The sequence below is a fragment of the Electrophorus electricus genome, chromosome 3 (assembly GCF_041902795.1).
Source record: "Electrophorus electricus isolate QZ-2024a chromosome 3, ASM4190279v1, whole genome shotgun sequence".
Taxonomy (NCBI): Eukaryota; Metazoa; Chordata; class Actinopteri; order Gymnotiformes; family Gymnotidae; genus Electrophorus; species Electrophorus electricus.
Window position 1 is genome coordinate 32235226 of NC_137499.1, and position 21364 is coordinate 32256589.

Sequence of the window (21364 nt, forward strand, 5' to 3'; positions counted from 1 at the left end):
CAACAGAGGTGGGGAGAAGGACCAGGAAAACTGACCCAGAAACAAGTAGTTCTAGCATTTTCGTGCGTTAAATTAATGCACGAGAAAGAATATGGCTTTTGTTTATGTGATTTTTTTTTCAGTGAATATATGGGAAATTTCATTACCTGATTTGTTATGAAATCTGTGGACATTATGTATTTCATTTACATTATTTAGCTGACGCTTTGATCAAAGTGACCTACAATTAATAGTGAACACAATTTGAGCTACTGAGGGCTAGGGGCCTTACTCAGGCGTGATAACCTGGTGGTGGTGGTGCCTGAACCAATACACTCTTTTCATCGTATATTTAGCATAAGCCATTCATGCAAGGTGTGCAGACCATGCATTTCACAATGCAACGTATATCGTGCAAGCTACCCAGTCTCATACACGGTTAGTAAAACGTAAGAATCAATGTGCTCCCAGCATAATCATGTATTTTATTGCTGCTTAGAGCGATAAAATGTAGTTTGCTTCCACCTGCAGGCCATTAGTCTTTCTACAGCCTAAAAATCGTGGAAAATTGGAGAGTAGGAAAACATTTCTGACAAAGGCAGAAGCAACAAAAAGCAACAAATACTGATAGATAAACACACAGCGTATAACATTTTTACCTTACAACATATTGTTTTATATTAAGGAGATAATGTATTTAAACAACTATTATTCAAATGCTTAAAAGTTTTAAATTCAGAGTAAGCCTTGTATTTCTACAGAAGGACGTTTGGCATGAAAATCACCTGAGCTACCCTTATGTGTACATTTAGAAGTAGTATGACATTGAATAAATCAGAATAATCCTTAATTGTTCATCTGTGTAGGAAATGTGCTTTCTAATGACATAGTATATGTCTTCCTCAACCAACCTTAAGATGAAATATGCATTTGACCATGGTGTCCTGGGTCACCCATGGAGCCCTCAGGCAAGACTCGTAACCTTGCTGGCCCCAGCCATACTGCTCCACTAGGCAATGTTGTACTGCTCCCTGCATTGTGAAGCAGCAGTATGATGAATTTGCGATGTTAAATGGGTCAGTAAAGTATATCTTCACGTTTGTCCTCTCGTTCCAAATTCAGTACATCAAAACTAACATAAAAAGAGTAACATTAGCATATTTAAAGAATAACATGTAAACATATCAAATGCAGCCAGATGCTTTAAACAAATAGCCAAAACATCATTCCATAAGCAAAGCCAAATATTTAGCAGAGCCTGGAACCATACAGTCACTGCTTTGTCTATTCAAAGCTAATGCATAATCCACACTGATAGTGCTACAAATGACATGTGTGATGTCAGAGTGAGATAAGTATTAAATAACAAATACTTTATCTCAGGTTTACTGATAACAGTTGTTAATATCCACCAAAGCATGTGTTTTTAAAAGTACACACACAGAAACTTCTCTAATTTCAGAGATTACTTGAGCAGGTTTTCCTTCATAGCAGAGGAAGAGCTGTGCAGCCTTTCACACAGCATTAAAAGCAGGACTATTGATTTTGTTTTATCAAACCTGTCCAAAAACAATGATTTTTATTCCACTTCTGTAATATATATATATATATATATATATATATATATATATATATATATGGGGGCTGCCCATACAATTATAAAATGCCAATGTGGGATGAGGAAATTCATTGGCTTTTGATAACTCATGACTTTTCCCCATTCCACAGATAATCAGGTTTTGTGTCCTTTACATGTTTCTTTTGCACTAGTGTTCGAACTTGGTGTTTTTTCTGAATGGCAGCCTTGCCATAAATAGCATCCCAGTGAAGGACACACTGTACGGTTTTTGTTGACTCTGCCTGACAGAGGTACTAAATTAATAACATGGTCATTTGTGAGGCCATTTTGTCGTGTTTAGCAACTATTTTTTAAAAAGTCTGTCCCTGTTAGATAGGCCTGCCACTTTTTTTTACAGTATTTGTGTTCGACTATTTGGTGTCTTTAGAAATCCATCAGTTGCCTCATGTTGCTTTGAAAAATGTAGTTTGACATTAAAGCAATTTTCATCAGGCATTTCTATTATTTTGTCATTCCTGTATATTTAACAAATTAATAATCGTGCACTATAGTTAGATAATGTACTTCCAAAACTTCTTCAATTGTTTAATTTCTTTGCCTCTGTAGCAGTACCAAAAGTCAAACCAATCAGCATAACCCCCAGCACAATAGGGCTACACCACAGCCTGCCTCTCTCTTGCTCTCTCCTCCCCTCTTCTCCTCTCTCCTCCCCTCTTCTCCTCTCACCTCCCCTCTACTTCTCTCTCCTCCTCTGACCTACTCCTTCTCAGTGTTGATATCATACCTTGGAAACCCTGGTTGTCCACGTTGCAAGCTATCTGTCTACAGCTATCATGAACACAAATGAGTCCAAGACCCAGTTGAAGACAGAGCCATCTACATGGAACACATCCAGCATGTCAATCACAGAGTCAGTCGTAGAAGAGGGGCCCAGGGTTCACCGGGCAGTTAGCGTGTTCCAGCTCTACGTCCAGCCCTGGCTGGCTGAGCTGGTGGGCTCAGCCCTCTTTATCTTCACTGGCTGCATGTCTGTTATTGAGAACGGGCAGGACACTGGGAGCCTGCAGCCTGCCCTGGCCCATGGCCTGGCCCTGGGGATCGTCATCGCACTGCTGGGAGAGATCAGGTACGAAGCATGTGCATGGGGAGACTGATGTAAATGCTGATGGCTTCCTTTAGGGTGAGAAGATTGTAAGAGCAGTGTTAGGATGTACACTGCTGGTTTGGGGGAATTAATAAATAATTTGGTATGATGTTGTTATTATGAACAAGGAACAAGGAAAACAACTATGTGTATCTTTCTCCATATGTAAAAGCTGCACCTTGTTAAATCAATATCAATTTAACCTTTTTATATATATATATATATATATATATATATATATATATATATATATATATATATATATATATATATATATATATATATATATATATATATATATATATATATATATATAAGTTGTAAGTTGTACAATTTCTCTTTCAGTGGGGGCCACTTCAACCCTGCTGTCTCGGTGTCTGTCTGCCTGGTTGGGGGTCTTAATATCATCCTCCTGATCCCTTACATAGCTGCACAACTGTGTGGAGGACTCATTGGAGCAAGTCTGGCCAAAGTGGGTAAAACTGTGTTATACCTGGGCTTCAAAATGACTATGTCCCTCAACAGCTCAAATGTTTTTGAAAAAATTGTCATTTGAAAATATGTCACTTTATTCGACACTTATCTTGGAAAAACTCGCCTTATCTATATATTAAATATTTGTTCATTCTGTACATATATGTGGCTTGAAAGTGTTATCAGACTATGAAACAGGAAACTAAGGGGAGATTATGGAACCACAGACACATTTTGCACCAGTTTTGGTCTCTCTAAGCAGAACCCCCCAGAAATGTTGCTCTTTTTTCATACAAGTGACAATATCAAACTAGCTAGTGAATGGTGCACTGGAGAAGAGGAATAAGGTTATATCAAGTTTAAAACTCATTCATGTTTCCCAGGTTATCTCCCCACCACAAAATTACTTCAACACATCTGGTGGTGCGTTTAACACAGTGAAGGACAGAGCTCAGCTGTGGCCTGCCATTATAGCGGAGGTGGTTATGACACTGTTTCTGACCTTGTCTGTGTGTATGGGGGCGGTGAACAGCAAGACACGCACCTTCCTTGCTCCCTTCTGTATCGGACTTACAGTCACCGCTGATGTCCTGGCAGGGTGAGTAACAAGATGATAGTACAGACACTGGAATTTCAATGCTACTTCAGTAAAGCATTGCAAACTGCTCCTACGCACTGTTTAGTGTGATATGTAGATACATTATAAGAAGTGGAGTTCAAAGAGTGAAGACTGAGCTAAACTTGGAGTCAGGGCAAAACCAGACTCACCTTGTAGTATGTTTGTTCTAGCGTCTGGACATCTTGGCACCTGAGCTGCCTGATATGTCCCTGACCTCTCTGGAGGCTGGTCCGACTGACTGTTCTCATAGGTGACTAAAATTTGAGCCTGCTCTAGTCTCCTCATAGTGGCTATGCTGGCTCGGACGAGCTCAGCCTTGCCTCTGAACAGAGAAGAAACCTATGTGAGGGGTGTTGTGCTTCCATGTCAGAGCCAGGACACATTTGTACCAAGTGTGCCACTTTTATGTTGTGTCTGTGGTTGTTTATTTATCCAATGCAGCAACTATTTCCATTTTAAAACATATTTAAAGCATATACTTGGATCACTTTGTTTATATACAACATCAAAAAAACATTAAACTTCAAGCTAATTTATTTAAGAAGCTTTGCAATATAATTTACTAAGAGTTTGCTATAATTTATATATTTATTTAAGTTTTGCTTAAATGTATTAAGACAAATGATGTTCAATTAATCCAGTCTTTAAAACTCCAAAGAATCAATGACCAATTTGGTGCTAATTTTGGTGCTGTTTTTTAACTCTCATGCATTAGCACACAAACACACATTGAGTGAGTAGTCAGGACAGCTTCATCAAGCTGAAGCAATAAACCCTAGAACACTAATCACCAACCCCTTAGCTTTAAGCTAACCAATAGCCATTTCTGAATGGACTTGTTCAAAAGACTTGCTCAAAGGTCTAGAGTGTCTGTACAGCAAAGGTAGCAGGAGACCTCACCCCCAGTCAGTCAAAACAAATCAATCAATCAATCAATCAATCAATCAATCAATCAATCAATCAATCAATCAATCAATCAACCAATGAATGAATTGGTCAAACTATGAGTAAGTAAATAAGGAAATAAACAAACAAACAAAGTATTGGGGGTTCACTTAGATAGCTTTATTTAATAAATTATTTTTTTCTAATCTTCTGAGTCTCTGGAACAGTGAAAACAATTTCAAAAATATCTGCATGCAGGTTGTTCTGTAAACTTTCATTCATTTATGGAAAATCTGGCTTATTCTTACTTATTCTTGTTCTTAGAATTTATATACTTGGCATGTTTCACATGGCACACTCCATTTGATGTAAAGATTGCTCACCTAATACTGACAATGTTCTCCATCTATTCTGGCAGTATCCATCTATACAACATTTCTGGCAAGAAATTGATAAACTCTCCAACATTCTAAACTAACAAATTCCACTTTCACCCTGTTTAACTATCTAAACTACCAAATCACACTTTCACCCTCACTGTGTTTGAGGTAGTGGTTTCTTAGATGCTTATTATGAATCTAGTGAGTGATCTGGGCCAATGTGAAATTCTAATGGTACAGGGTATTTGACATCTCATCCTGTGTAAAAATACAAAATATTCCCAGTTATGTTCCCAGTCATAATAAAAAGACACTCTCCATAACACTGGTAATTGCTAAGAAGACTATTTGACTGGAAAATGAGAAAAAGTAATGGATAATGGATAGAATCCCCAATCAAACATTAAAAAATACAGCCTTAGCTAACTAAGAGTACCACATATTTCAGCAAATATGGCAATCCATCAATCCACCAAGGCCTACATATACAATCTTACATTTTTACTGATAGCTTCCTCTCAAACTGAGCAGCCGGACAACCAATGGACAGCTCTCTGACTTTGAAGAATTTCCAATCTGTTCATGCTTATATCACAGCCACATTTTAGGAATAACTATATGTCTATAACAGTACTACAACAATCTTTCACTCCAGCACTCACCTGTCCATTACCAGCTATGAAAGATTCCTCACTACAATATACACAAATTCATAAGAGGGGGAAAAATATTAAATGGCTCTCTAAAGTTATCCAAAATGATTACATGTTCTCCACATTTCTGCTGCATTTCTACATCTGAAACTGTGGCAGCTGTTCTCACCTCAGCCAGTTTAAATGCACAATAGTATCAATAAAGGGTAAGCATGCTCAAGAGATAGGTTCAAAGCACTCGGGGAACAAAGCTATCGGGCGGGTGTAGTCCCATGGGGTTGACAGGATCAAAGCCTTTTGTCCTAGGTGCTTGTGTGTTTGGATGTATGTACAAAAAGAACAAGACTGCACATGTTAATTTTAATCTCCATTCCAGGATAATGCACAGGGCTTTTCCATTTGATAGTTCTAGTTGAAGCTTTGCAGGAGTGTTTTTCCAGATACTTTCAACTTGGGGTTAAATATTTGGCAGATTTCTTTCAGTCTGTTCTGAACAAATACTGTATGAATTTTGAGCTAAGTCACTGCTGCAGGTGTCAAGTGTTAAAAGGAAAACTTTCAAAAGTACCAGCTGATGAAATCTTAAACCCAAACAAAAGGCATTTCAGACTTTTACATTGCAAATACTTCTTTCTGTAAAGGAGTATAATTTCAAATTAAGCTCAAATCCATATATACCTTATTTCATCTCTAATTCCCTATTATTGAATGCCTATGACCATTAAGAAAGAGAAGCAAGAGTTCACATGCTTACTCTCAGGCATTTGAAGATCTTCCACTAAATCTTTAAAACCTGCAAGCATGCAGCTTTCAAACTGTCTCTGTGCAATTCAGTGTTATCAGTGGCAGTTGTAATTCTTTATTCTGCCACACTTTAAAAAAGGGACACATGAGAGATTTACAATGAGCTTTTTAAACTAGTATTTCCCTTTTTAGAAGGAGTATAGGACTCTATAAGGCAAGTCAGTGCACAATTGTAAACATATCAAGCTGAAGACTTTCTACAGCAAGTTCATGACACAGTATTTCCTCTGCAGCAATTCTGTAACTTCTACAGTTCTGTAACCTCTACAATCCTGCAAATAGATCATTTTTGGAACAATCAAAGCAGAAGGAAAATGGTCAGTAAACCTCACATATAAACAAATAAACAAAAAATAAACACTACCTTCTGTTTTACAGATTTGAGTGTGTCAGTACTAGAGAAACATGCTGAAACACACTTGTATTCTTAAGTATTTTTATTGACTATTGATCCTAAAACACAATGAATCAAATCAGTAAATCAATTAAAATCAGTTATTCGTACTATCCTCAAACTTAGATTAAATTCTGAATTTAATAGACTCAAATGCTCAAAACAAGTCATAGACAGTTATGTCATGAATTAGCCCAGTTTTACATCACAAAACTGTTATATCACATGCACAGTCACCTTCCACACAAACACACACACATCTGCAAATGCCTTTTAGGTTCAAACCTAATCACCAGGGCTTATGATACTGCAATTATATTGTTTACCTGTGTTGCACAATAGTAATTCACCTGCAACAGCTGTACCATGACCGTTGATATAATATCACACATTTACTCCCCTGATAAAGGGGATATGAAGAAAAATGTAATATGACAAAAATGACAATTGTATTTGCAAATGATTTAACAGTGATTTATGAATGTATGATGAAGTGAGAAGGATAAAAAATCAAATAAATACATATGTTAAGATAAATCCACATTTTATATCGTTTTGTACCTTTACACACAAGCATGCTTTCCTTTGCTGAAATTTAGCATGTCAAACTTCTCTTATACAAATGGTGTACCGGAGTAGCAACTAATTTTGTTCCTATATGTTAGTAATAATAATAATCAGGTAATACAAAGAATGGATGTGAAATATAAAATTAACTTTAAGAAAGGTATAGGCAATACATGAAATAACTGTGAAATGGGATTGTATTCCATCATTGTAATGCTAAACAAATCACTATTGGTAGCAGTTGTTGCTAATGACTTATATAATATAATGACGTATAATGTCATTTATACACATTCAGAAGACTCAAAGGGCATAATGTTGTCAATAAAACAGTTAAAACATAATACATTTAAAATGTAACCAATTTAAAACTTATTTTAAATGTTCTAATAAAACCTATACCTAAAATAGCTTCTTCTTTTTTTTCAAACTCAGATGTCTTTGAATAGGTATGACCCACAGCCTGCCAGAGCTATATTCCCTCAGCTTCATCCCATTTATGAAGATTTTTATTATGAACTGGATGAATTTCTACTGAGCACTATTTGGCCGCCATTTTTCGAATCAGTAAGATTCCCAGAAATAAAACACAGCCACTTTTAATCATTATAGACAAAAGGAATCCCACAATAAAAGAAATAAATGCATAGACAAACATCGTGTTCAGTTTTACAGACCTGAGCATGAAGTATTTCACTAGAAGAAAATATTGCGTACTTGTTCATGCTATATTTATACAGTAATTATTAGCAAGGGACCAAAAGAACCAATAAAGCAAAGCATGCAAGACATCTCTAACATTATCCCATTGTCCGCGTTCTTGTGTTTATTACGTTATATCACCACCACACCAATACTCCACACCAAGTTATAAATCAATAGCAAAATAATACTTTTAAAATGCTAAATCAAACATCACCAAAAAGCATCACAACATCTTAATGGTTTTATTATATAGATTATATCATAACTGATAAAATTAGAGCCCCTGGTAAAATCCATCTCAACAGTATAAAAGATGCTTTGAATCCAATCATTAACTGCACTATTTATTGCCACACTGCTGTTTAATGTTACACCCATATGGCATATATTCTCAGGCTTTACACACCCATATGCACACGTTCATTCACAGTATTGCATTCTGTACATACACTTATATACAGAGTGGGCAATCTAGACATTCTGCTACTCTGCTGGTATCTCTCAAACATTTTTACCCCGCTCTATGGTTGTCCTTATCTCCATCAGCATGACATGACAGACAGTCTGCTCATCTCTATTAGCCTACACTCTAAATTATAGTTAGAGCATTTGGCAGAAGTTCTTACCTAGAGCATCATACATATTTAACATATGACTGACTATATGAATGCTGCTCGGGAAATTGAACCCATGAGCTTGGTGTCACTAGCACCATGCTTTACCTTGGCTGGAGGGGGAGATAAGGGCTTTGAACCAGGGGGAGTGGAGGATATAACAATATGATATGCGTATCTCATGTTCAGGTAGAAAAGAAGGAAGGCACTTATGCAGAACTTTGGGCATGTACTTAGAGTAGTTCATGTTTTGAGTTATGGTGGTTATGAAGACAAAAAATGCAGCTGAAGATAAAGAAACAAAGAAACCTAAAAATAAATCATTGTGGCTGATTTTGCTCAGTTGTGAAAGTGCATGTGCCATTAGGAGTGTCTATTATAACCAATTAATAAATTAAAACTAATTTAAGGTTTTAAGAAGAACTGTGCAATTACTAAATTATTAATAATGTTCTTCTGTTTGGTGGCCATTCAGAGGAGCTATATCTGGAGCCTGTATGAACCCCGCACGGGCTTTTGGACCCGCAGCAGTGGCGCATTACTGGACCTATCACTGGATCTACTGGGTCGGGCCCATGATTGGAGCACTGCTGACTGGGACTCTCATTAGGTAAACTGGCAGCCACTAAACACAGTAGCAAAATAATACTAAAGCAATTTTGCTATATATTTATTTCTGTGGAATCAGTAAACTATATTGTGTAACAGCAAATATTAAAATACTCTTAAACAGTTTGTTTATATTGCATGTGGCACATCCTGCTTTTAACCTTAAGATTTTTTGTGTGTGTAGGTTAATGCTTGGTGACGAGAGGATTAGATTGCTGTTGAAGTAACCTGACCAATTCTGCCACTTCTGTAGTGTCTTTTGTACGACATTCTACAGAAGTAGGGTGGTTTTTAGGTTGCTTTGCTTTGACTCTGTGGCTCAGTTTATAGAACTTCTGTGAGATCAAGGTCTAGAGACTGGTCTGGCTAGGTTGTTAGTTGACATTGTCCTTGTTTTCCATATAGTTATTGCACAAATTGTATTCAGTGTCAATATCCTGCTGAAAAATGAAGGATTAACCCTTTGGGATAAATGCTTCTGAAATACACTGTGATAGTCATGCTGGTTTAGATTTCATGTGGTCATAAACTCTGTCAATTTCAGCACAGCCCAAATGCATGACCAGGTCTTGTCCATGCTTGTTAGTGGGAGCAAAGCATGCACTCCCTTTCTCCCTCTCTTGTAGTACAAACAGATGGAACCTCAATCCATTAGTCTGACTTTAACTCCTTAAATGTTCAGATTCAGTGTAGCAGTCACTGCTTTGCAGACTTGTGATCTAAATGAACTGATTCTCTGATTCCAAAGTCACCTTTGACCTAATGACCTTTTTCAGTGCCTTTCATTTTTACTTTTTGTATAATGGTTTTTGCCAAAGCAGTTACAAACTATGAAAAAAATATTTGCAATTTGTCTTTAAGATTTGGTCTTCAGCAGACCATATTATAGACTCTACCTTATATTGCTAAAATGAGCCTGGTTTCATATAGTATACACACTACATTGCACAAACCTCCTTTTTTTTTTGCTTCCTTATATTCAGAAAAAAAAAATTATCAAGAAGCCTGTACTTTCTGTATCAAGTTTATATGTTCTTGATTAAGTGTAATTGTCTTCATATATTTGTGTCTTTATATTGATTTTTTTTTCAGTGCACAATTTTTCTATTATTTCATTTTTTTTATATATGTAATAAATGTCCTCTGTCACTCTGTCGATCTGATTATTTATTTAATGAAGAAAATGCCCATTTTATCTGAAGGTATAATTAAGATACATGATGCTCAAACTTTATCTAAAAAAAAAAGTAAATAAATAAATAAATAATACAATGACATTAAAAGTCTTTCATATGTGTAATGTCAAATCATAACATAGATCTATTGCTTAAATTTACAGATTTTTACATTTTGTTGTCGTGCCATCAATTATTTACAGTTACATCCATCAGAACTAGTGATTATATGTATTATTTTCCAATTTCTTTGGCATGCTTATCCTGTTCTGGTTCTTCACATGTAGACCAATGGAAGCTGCAGTATAATTTTATAAGATCATCAATGCAGCACAGAGTAAAAGCTGAAAACTTAAAACAACAGATACTGCAGTGTTATATGCACCTAAATCCTTCAGTTATTTAGGGAGCAGTTCCTCAAATCTGTGGCTGGCAGAACACAACAGCAGAGGAAAAAGTCGAGATGGACAACATGGAGATGCTAATGGACAAACCCAAGAAAGAAGTCTTTAAAGATCCTAACATGTATGAATGAATCATACAGTCCTGTGTGGCTGAGTTAATTGGTACCACCTTCCTTGTGTTCATTGGATCTGTGTCAGTCATAGAAAACATGGAAACGGGCATCCAGCTGCAACCTGCACTGGCACATGGGCTGGTAGTAGCTGCCCTAGTCGCATATTTGGCAGAGATAAGGTGAGAAGACCAACATCAATGTTATGTAATACATGGGCATTATTTGTATATGGCAACATTAAGTCAAGAACCTTTCACCTGTATTTAGACTCTTAAAAGAATGTTTACACAATCTATTAGACATGATAAATGTATGTTTGATGATCTTTGCTGAAAATATTTGAACTTTCAGCTCTTAAGCAAGTTATCTAAAATTCCATTATGAATAAAAAGGTGTATTAACGCTGTTCTCCTTTGTTCAGTGTTTCTAATAGCAACATTAAAATCAGCAACAAAAAAAAGCAGGAGCAGAGTTTTTGACGTTGAATTAGTATAAAAGTAGAGCTGATGCAAATCTATAAAATCATGGACCATTTAATAAGACCTTTTAATAAGAATGATGAGTTTAGATTTTCAAATTTACTCAACCATATATGGAACTAATCATAAAATATCCTTAACAAACATAGTGTCACAATGAAATGTTTGTTTAAGGCCAAACAAATGAATCTTTATGGATTATCAGAAGATTAATGCATTAATGGAGACTAAACAACATTAAAATGGGAAACGTGGTCGTTTAAAAGTGATGTAACTGATCGAACTGAAACACTTTTAAGTTATGAACATTCAAGCATGTGTAAAATGTAAAATGTGTAGATTTCTATGTGATCATATGTTCTATAACTAATCTTTCTTTTTTTTTCCTTCACAGTGCTTCTCATTTTCAATCTCATTTCATATACCTTTGTGGGGCATTGAACTGCTCCTGGTTGTGCCTTACATAGTCAGTCAGCTATTTGGAGTTGTGCTTGGAGCTGCCATGGCCAAGGTGAGCCTATAGTAGCCTTGCGTGACCTGTGGGATCTCAGCCCTCAATGTTTGGTGTCAATGCAGCTGTGCACTTAGTGGTTACAGCACCATCAGCCTAAACAGGCCACAGTGTACAGGGGTGATGAGAAGAACAACAGGCAGCATAGTGAGAATGAGTGGGTCTAGGAAACTATGTAAAACACATAGAAATAATGAATCTGCACACTTTTGGTTCACACTTCTTTTTCCCCATTGCCTTTTTTGTAGCTGATGACGACAGAGGGAATCTATGCCCGAGCACAGGGCGCAGCCTTCACCATTCTCCAGACAGAGGAGCAACTTGGTCAGGCTGTCTTTGGAGAGATCGCTATGACGTGCTTGCTCACCGTGGTGGCTAGATGCTGTCAGCAGCAAGAGAAAATTCCCCTGCTACCATTTCTGGTTGGCTGTACTGTCATCATTAGTGTACTGGCAGGGTGAGTTGGGTGAATTTGAATTGTTAGGTCATCACATTGATAGAATAGAATAGAATAGAATAGAATAGAATAGAATAGAATAGAATAGAATAACACTACTGCCTATAGCATATAATGAAAATGTTTCTTTTTCTTAGCATTGCACAGGTCAAACATTACATTATTCTTAATGTATATCTAAATAAATTATCAGAATTAATAAGTACAGTAAATTCACAACAAATAGTGTTTAGGGTGCCTTTTATTTTTGGAGTTTGCTCAGACAAAAATTCTCAGATCCAAAAGAATATTTTGTTACAGCATATTCACATCTAATATATATATTCATTTTGATACATGCAAACACAAAATGAGCTAGTACATCACAGTGGGAAACTAAAAAAAAAAAGTTGTAGGAGTGATATGTCTGGCACATATGGTTGTAGGAGTGATGTGTCTGGCACATATGGTTGTAGGAGTGATGTGTCTGGCACATGTCTGAAAGCAGCCAGAATATTGGTCCAACTACTGGACCTACCATTGGGTCGGCCCTACTGCCGGCTCCCTGATGGTAGCTGCCTTAGTGTGGTAAGTCTCCCACATATGCTGTAAAAAAAAAAAAAGAAGAAGAAGAAGAAAGAAAAATTACAATTTAGGTGGAGACACATGTTTCAAGCCATGCTTGTGCCTTTATCTTACATGTTTATATTTTCCTTTGTTCAGTTGAGTATATGGATCTCAGAGAATGATATTCATTCCCTTTTTTGTGCTCCAGACTCCTGCTTGGAAATCAGAAGATGCAGACTGTTCAAGTGACACACAATTTAACACTTCCCAGGTTACACATACTTTAACATATACTCCAATTTTTAAAAATACTGTATTTTACACATATGGAATAGAACCGGCATGTATCATTTTATATTTAACAATTGTTATACATGACATAATACATTGTATTCTGCGGATCTTTACATTACTTCCAAAATCTTGTGCTGAATTATTGTCATACATATCAACTACATCATAAAAAAATCAACCCAACCCAATTTTACAATTATCATTCATTATTCATTAAACAAATATAATCTTTTTTCATGATCTATATCTTCAAAGAAGATACCTGCAGAGTAGTGTAGTAAGAGATCTATACATATTCAAAATAGTAGTAAAGTACACAGTTTCAGAACATTGCAACAGAGCTGTTGCACAGCTGATGAAGGACCTCTAGATAACTTAGTTTTAGCTTTATATATAGTGTATCCTAGCCTAGAAGCATTAATTCTCTGAAACTATCAAGTCATATAATTGACTAACTTGTTTTAGGTATTGTTTTGTTTTACATTTCCTATAGAGAGCCTAGTGTATGTATGTACCAAATTCCTTATGTTTTCACAGTAAACCATGCGTCCATTTTAAAATCTGGGAGAAAAGTTTATTAAAATTCTATTTATTAATGTGAGAATACTGTGGACAACATTTATTGTCTTACATTTATTTAACCTAATTATTTAAATAAAAAGTGATTCTCTCTATGCAAATCTTGTTAATGATCCTTTTTCTTTGTGCTTACATAATGCTGAAAAATCTAAGCAAGTTCAGTTTGTTTGATAGTTTTGTTGCAAATTTTTAACAGAATTATCCTGTAGATTATACTGGTTTGACTGCTGGGCTTAGCCATTTGTCAGTAAAGCTGACTGTGGAGAGGATCAGATTGGCAATAGCATTTACGTTTTTCAACAGACTAAAAATGGCCACTGAAATGTGTGTGCTAAAAACAGCCAGGTGTAACCAATAAGTACGACATCCATTTTGCCCCTGGTCAGGCTGAATTCCATCCCTCATTACCTTATGAATCGAAAGAATAAAATTCTCCTAGTGAAGTCAAACAAAAACTCAATTACAAAACCAAAGGCTTAAGTGAAAGAAGGCACTTGCAGCCATAGGAGCAGGGGCAATATCAGCTTTGGCTTTTGTGCAGTTCTGCCTCATCAGCAGAGTGAAAGGACAGGCCGAGCACTAGGCATCATGCTGTTCCATATTGTGCAGCCGCACAACAGCAGCCCACATGGGAAAGCCTAGCAGGCGGTGCTTTAAACCAATTACCCAGCTTGTGGGGAGATCTCCCACCGGCCTTCCGGGCCGGGGGCACCGCACTCCCCTGAGATCCCCGGCCCGTTCCTGCTGTTCCTGCCACCTCCAATGTGGGAAGTTGGGCAGATGGGGTTCTGGTCTGAATGAAATACCCCAGGCTGCATTTGACAATAGTGGGTGGATTTAAGATGAAAACAGAATAAAGAGATCATTTTTCAGAGCTGTTTGACTGATGCGTACAGATGTGCTTCCAGCACTAGGGGGAGGGTGTTCAGGAGTAGGTAATAACTACATGCGTAAAGTAATATATATGCTTAGAAATATTCCTATCAAAGTGAAAAGATGTCCTTATAATTGATAACATAATTATTGCTAACATGCATATTGTATTGGAAGACTGCAATATCTTATTCAGACTAAAATCATAAAACTATTAGGATTTCAGCAAGGACTACTGTGAATAAAAATATTTATGTGCCAAAACATAGTCTAGATGTGATGTAGTGTGATTTGTTGATTCTCATGTTTATACTGAAGAAGTGGAACACCACTGAGATTGAGGATTAAATTTGTCAAACTGGATAATCTTCATAGGAGAGCAATCACAAGGCAAAATGGAGAGTAGCTGGTCTCTTCTCCAGTCCTGAATTCAGGCTTCTACATTCATAGGCCCCAGAGCCTCCTGGGTGACAGCCATGACGACAATGATCATTATGTCAAACAGAGACTTGTGGCAGTGGTGCTATTGTGAGGTCTGTATTCATTTACACTTTCATTGGCAGCTATTTAGTTGGCATAAAAAACCCAAAGACCACAATTTGTGAATCCTGCTCAGCCAAGTAGAAGTGTGGTGTAGGAAGAAAAGAATTTGTTTTAAAAGTCAATTAATTGTACCCCTTCTGGGAGGGGCCCACTGACGGGACCTTTATTCTCTGACTCAGCTTCACTCACATCTGTTTAGCCAACCTCCCAAACTATGACTTCAGGCCACCAAGGCCTAAAGAATAGCCCAATTGAGCCCTCTCTGAGCTTTCTCTATCTTAGTTACATTTGTATATCATTTTCTGCTAGGCCTAGTCCATTCACTGAGGTTTGTCGTTAAAAAGGGCCACAGCAAAAAAGACCTGAATTAGCACTGAGGACAACGCTGTCTGAATCCCGCTCTTTTCAGGGAAAGAACCATTAAAGTAGGATATTTTAGACCAGATATATCAAGGAAGACAAAAGACCACACTTATGCTAGTGTTTTGGAAGCACACCTATCAATTGGTATTTGTGTGCTGCAGTGTATGGTCATGGGTTTTATAGCCACATATATACCGTACATATATGTTCATGTCATCAACCTGAAGTTAAAATGAAGTCTGATTACTGACCATTCCTGATTACTGAAAATGACTGAATAAGAATATATTTGTCTAGTAAGCTTTTTTTTAAATAATATTTTAATGATATATCAATGTTTTGATATATGGTATAATTTGATAACTAAGCGCAAAATAGATTGAATCTTTACCTTTTATTGCTTATAATTATTATTTATACACTAAAAGGTTCTGAAATATTCAAATCAGAGCATCTGTTTTAAAGGTACAGAGATGACAGGGTCATTGGGTTAATCACTGGGGGCTCAAATATAGAAAAGAACTATTTTCTCAAATTCTATTGCACAAATGCTGAAGACAATGATGCATAGCTTTATTACAGAAAACAGAGGAAATGCAATTCTACTTTTAAACAAATTAATATTAAAGTGTGAAGTGTTACTTGAATTAAACATTTATCCAAACTCACCCTAATGATATTTAAATGTGTAAAAAGAAAACAAAGCAAAACAAAACAAAACAAAAATAACAACAAAGAAGATCTATTTTATACCCTGTATGTTACCATTGTAATTATATATACATTTTCACACAATAGACTTATCGTTATTATACAAGTCTGGATATTTTGGTGTAACTGCAAAGGTAGTTTTAAAATTATTACACAGCATTTTAAATATAATTTCAGACAAACACACACATATATGTTTACACTCATCCACTCATACCCACACCCACTCCCTGTTCTTTTCAAGATGGTGTACTGCAGCTGCCTGAAATGGCATTCTGTCATTTTTCACCAGCCCTTTGAAAAGAGCATTGGGTGCTGACATAATGGGAAGCAGAGCTGCAAAGCTCTTACTTCACAGAGAGCACCAAAAACAAATAGCTATTTATCATGTCATGCCTTTGGTCTGCTTGAGCACTCATTGTCTCTTGCCAGATGGCCGTGAACAGTTAACAAATTTTTAAATGCATAAAGTTTCCTGCTTCTTCTTAGACAAGTGAGAAATCACAGGGGATCTTCTGTGCCACTCTGGCTGAATGATAGAGAGTCTGGAAGTCTTTGAAGCGGGGGGCACAGCTGAGCCAGGCCTCCCCAAAGTGCTCTGTTCCAGTGAAGAGGAACTGGCCAGCACCTGCTCTAACCTGGCACTGCAGGAGGGTGTGGATGTGCCCATGCCAGTGACCCCCGGAGAGAACCGGATCCCTCTCAAACACTCCACTGCGCTGCCGGTACACCCGGGCCTCTTCCACCTCTATTACTGACATCTGCTGCTCAGGATCATGGGATACATTTCGTATACAGCCAAGGACCACTGGTGGATCAGAAAAAGTGCATAGTGATTCATAGATATTATTAGTGTGTGACTTTGTGTGTGTGTGTGTGTGTGTGTGTGTGTGTGTATGTGTGGTAGGCATTTAGCAAACATATTAATACACATAGAAAGGACACACTTTTGATTTGTGTGACATAACACAAGGCCCACATGGCATCTTATATCTTTAAAAAAAAGCGACTTCTAGTGACTAGAACCCTTTCTGCCACCCTCACTTAAAACTTTCCCCCAAGCCCCCACCACATCACATCAGTGTGGCAGGAGAAAGCCCTCATTCTCTCCCTCTCAGCATTTACACTTTCATTAGCCAGCTATATTCTCCCATCAAAAATGTCTGATGATGATTTGTGGAATTAGGGCAAAGAGGTCAAGCTCTAAATGTAGTGAGTTCAAAGTAGCGGTTGGTTGTGCTCTGGTGTGGGCCTTATAGCAATGTGCCTGCCATTGTGTGGCCCAGAGCCCCCACATCTGCCAGGCCCCTCAGTGGAGGCAGGGAAGCAGCTCGCTGGAAATAGATTAGACCCTGCACACAGCTATTGATGAAATCAATTAACCTCGGCTACCCTGACAAATGGGGCTGATTCAGAAGGAGCACAAATATCTTGGTTTGCATGCTATTGCGAATATATTCATGAGCCGTGAACGGTTCATCCAATTTCCCAAAACCTTTTCTTTAAATATAGCCATAGCACAAATACATAAAGACTCGGATACACGCAAACTCATGCACTCCGATTCGCATAAAGGTGTAAGACGAGTAGGTATCATCTTTGGCAGTACATAATTAATCATAATGTAATAATTGATATCTGCTCTTAATTACAAATCAATATTACATATAACAATGTAAAAATGTGGTAACCTGTTAATGTGGTAATAATGTGGCTAGTTTGCACGTTGCGCAAAATGAAACAGGCCTATCGAACGCATAACAAACATTAATATTCACATAGGCCTCTCACAGTAACCATGAAGCACCAGCTGGGTTAAATGAAACAAAGGAATTTACCAAAGTCGCTGCTGCAGATGGCCTGGAGGATCTCAGAGTCGTTGCACGGTCGACAGGAAGCTGTAAGAGCGGACGAGAAGACCGCTCATTTCAGACAAAGCGGGGAAGACAGCAGACGGTCGCATCATGTAGCTACACAAAACACACTTTGTTGGGAACAGTGGTTTGGGCCGCGAAAGCAGATGAATTAACTTTCAGCCACTACAGAATTGTCAGCATCTGCTCTGAAAGAATCCAAAGAGTCTTTAAGGAAATGTGAAACATTTGACATATCCGGAAAGTCAACCCCTGCCCATCTGAAAAGAAAGCATTGCTTTAAGTCTTACTCGCGTGTTGTGTGGAGTTAAGTGAGTGGTCCCTGAGCAGTGTCAGGGTTTTTCATGAACATTCCTTATACACAACAAATAATGAGCTGGCATACCTGGAATTTAAGAAGCATTTGTTCAGTTCTAAGACCACTACCGTAATTTTGACAGGGTAGAATCAATAATTTAATCAATAATCTGTTTTTATAAGTATATTGTTTTTGTACTAAATCTAGGCAACATTTCAGGGGTTGATGTCAGCAATACTTTCTTAACTCGAGAACTAGTCATATATCTGCTTTGTTGGGATTTTTAATTTATGAGTGAACGGGCGAACTTCCTTAACTACTAATTTTACCCTATACATGAGATTTTGGATTTTAAAAATTCTATTCGACTTAGGAAATCTGCCCTAATATACAATGGCTCTACCTTGCGTCACGGTGCGGTGAACTTTGACAGCTGTGCTTTTTTTGCGTAGCTCATATCTGAAACCGACGACACGCCGCCTGACGTCTCTCTGAGGGTTTGCCAGAAGAAAAATCGATGGGCTTTGAAAATCATTGACAAGAAAACAGTGAACTTGCTCAGGATGCTTGTCATCTGTCATCACGAGGTCCAAGACCCCGGCCCGCTCGATGTACACCGCAGCTCCATGGAAGGCGCGGAAGAGTTTAATACAAACTGTGGTGTGGCGCGCAGTGGACAGGTTGGGTTCCAGGACAACCCGTAGTGCTTGGGTGGGATAAAGCCACTTCACGGAGCCCTCAGTGCACCGTAGTCGCACCTGCTGCACTGTTCCTAAGAAGGGTTCGCGGACTAACCCACTATCAGATAGATAGATAGATAGATAGATAGATAGATAGATAGATAGATAGATAGATAGATAGATAGATAGATAGATAGATAGATAGATAGATAGATAGATAGATAGATAGATAGATAGATAGATAGATAGATAGATAGATAGATAGATAGATAGAACATTCGAGCATTATAGATCAGTCTTCCTGACACAAATGTCAGAAAATTATTCAGTATTTGGAATTCATTATTGATGTAAAATTCCATATGATTATCTGTAACAATGTGTCATACCACTGTTCTGTGCAGTCTTCTGACGCTACATACAGGTGCACGTACAGGATTAATATGAATTAGTATTAATAATATTATGTTCTTACCTTCCACTCCAATTGCACAAGTCTGCTATACACGACGAAAGAAAACATAACATTTGCATGTACTGGAGTAATTCACTTCCTCTTGGTGACATTTTAACTGAAATTAATGTCCCTTAAGTAGAAATTATGGTCAAACATTATTGTTACAAAATCAGCATAAGATCACCGGGATGTGAGACTGCATTAGCTTCGCAAAGCGTTACAGAGTGTAAATAGCATGCTTCAAGACTTTCTCCACCCTAAAAGGGGGTGAGGAGGTCGACTCCACCCTCAGTCAGTTAGATTTATTAGGTTAACAATACCAGTCCTGGCAATCAGCATATTGCATTTTCGTTTAAATTCACAACTACGACTGCATCAGCCTATAAAGGTCTTTTTATTTCATCCGTGGGTGAAGAACAGGTAAAATCCCAAAAATCAGTTAACATAGGACAATATTTAAACGTACAGAAACGTTCACGATTAAAAGGACACAAGGACACTCTACGGCAATATGACTGAATCATTACACGAAACACAGGCCTTTTTATGTTTATGTTTACTTTAATAAAGAATACATCTGCTTAACGACCGCCAAAAACAGAGTTGCCTCTTGAAACACAAAGAGAATCTGGAATGAATGTGTACCCTCTCAGTTTTCTAAATTGCCTGCCACCCGAGCTAGCGGATTCTATTACAGCAAAGTCGTAGCGACATCTTGTGGACCTTTGCGGTTTTGAATAGACTTACCTGTCTGCGAGGTCGGAGAACAAGACTTCTACCAATCATAACTGGATTTCAATGATCGATTACCAGAATTTCAGATGACACAATTTGACCAGTATATCTGTTATCACATTATACAATTTTAAAAGATTTATTTCGAAACAAATTAACGACTTGTTTAGGCGAGTAAGTCGCAAAGTACACTTTAAAGCGTTCATGTCCTCTGTGGACAACGCGAAGGCCTGCTGTGGGAATTCGCTGAAAAGAAGTCTGAATAAGGAGTTCATTCAGACGTTTCGATTACAGACTAATTACTGTATATTCGTACAGTATTTTAAAATTAAACATTAAAATGCACACATTCGATTTTTGTAACAAACATTTGTGCGTTTGGTCCTGTAAAAATTCCAATTTCATAGTATTTCATGGTCTGATCATACATGAATTGCATGGCTTACTGCATTATTACTAACTTTTATTTCAATTTATTCCGTTTCGCTTTTCGAACCATATTAATTTCTCAACAATGGATTTTTCACGCAAATTAATTCACAAGCTCATAAAGAATACGTTAATATTATGCTTATGGATAATATTTTTTTTCCCCATCACAATCCCGGTTCTAAATTCAGCTAATCATTAAAAAGACCTCACAAATAACAATCTTTTACACGTGAACAGGGAGGCCTACAATACGGATATCTGCAGTTAAAAGACGAAAGATAACACAGCCTAATTGATAACCGTAGGCCTAACTGAAAATAGAATTCCAAAAGCTAAAAGGCATGTACCAGGTGCAGTGCCAACACGCCAATTATCGTTCAATTCAAATTATTTCTAAGTAAATCTAAAGTTAAATCTAAGAGAACCTCAGGACT

At 37.3% G+C, this 21364-nt stretch overlaps 2 protein-coding genes and 1 pseudogene across 2 annotated transcripts; 2 read left to right on the forward strand and 1 right to left on the reverse strand.

Moving 5' to 3' along the window:
- The first annotated feature begins 2391 nt into the window (after positions 1–2391).
- On the forward strand, positions 2392–9904 carry LOC113573254 (aquaporin-8-like). The gene is made up of 5 exons (XM_027003388.2): positions 2392–2684; positions 3048–3174; positions 3560–3774; positions 9273–9407; positions 9591–9904. Exons 1-5 carry the CDS (start codon positions 2392–2394, stop codon positions 9631–9633), a joined length of 813 nt encoding a protein of 270 aa, XP_026859189.2. The 3' UTR covers positions 9634–9904.
- A 1002-nt stretch (positions 9905–10906) lies between these two features.
- On the forward strand, positions 10907–13378 carry LOC113573226 (aquaporin-8-like; annotated as a pseudogene).
- A 2873-nt stretch (positions 13379–16251) lies between these two features.
- On the reverse strand, positions 16252–19974 carry LOC145653780 (meteorin-like protein). Its single transcript, XM_081707998.1, has 4 exons — positions 19782–19974; positions 19030–19424; positions 18293–18352; positions 16252–17262 (listed from the first exon to the last, which is right to left on the reverse strand). The coding sequence occupies exons 1-4, from the start codon at positions 19871–19873 to the stop codon at positions 16940–16942; spliced, it is 870 nt and encodes a 289-aa protein (XP_081564124.1). The 5' UTR covers positions 19874–19974; the 3' UTR covers positions 16252–16939.
- Between the last annotated feature and the right edge of the window lie 1390 nt (positions 19975–21364).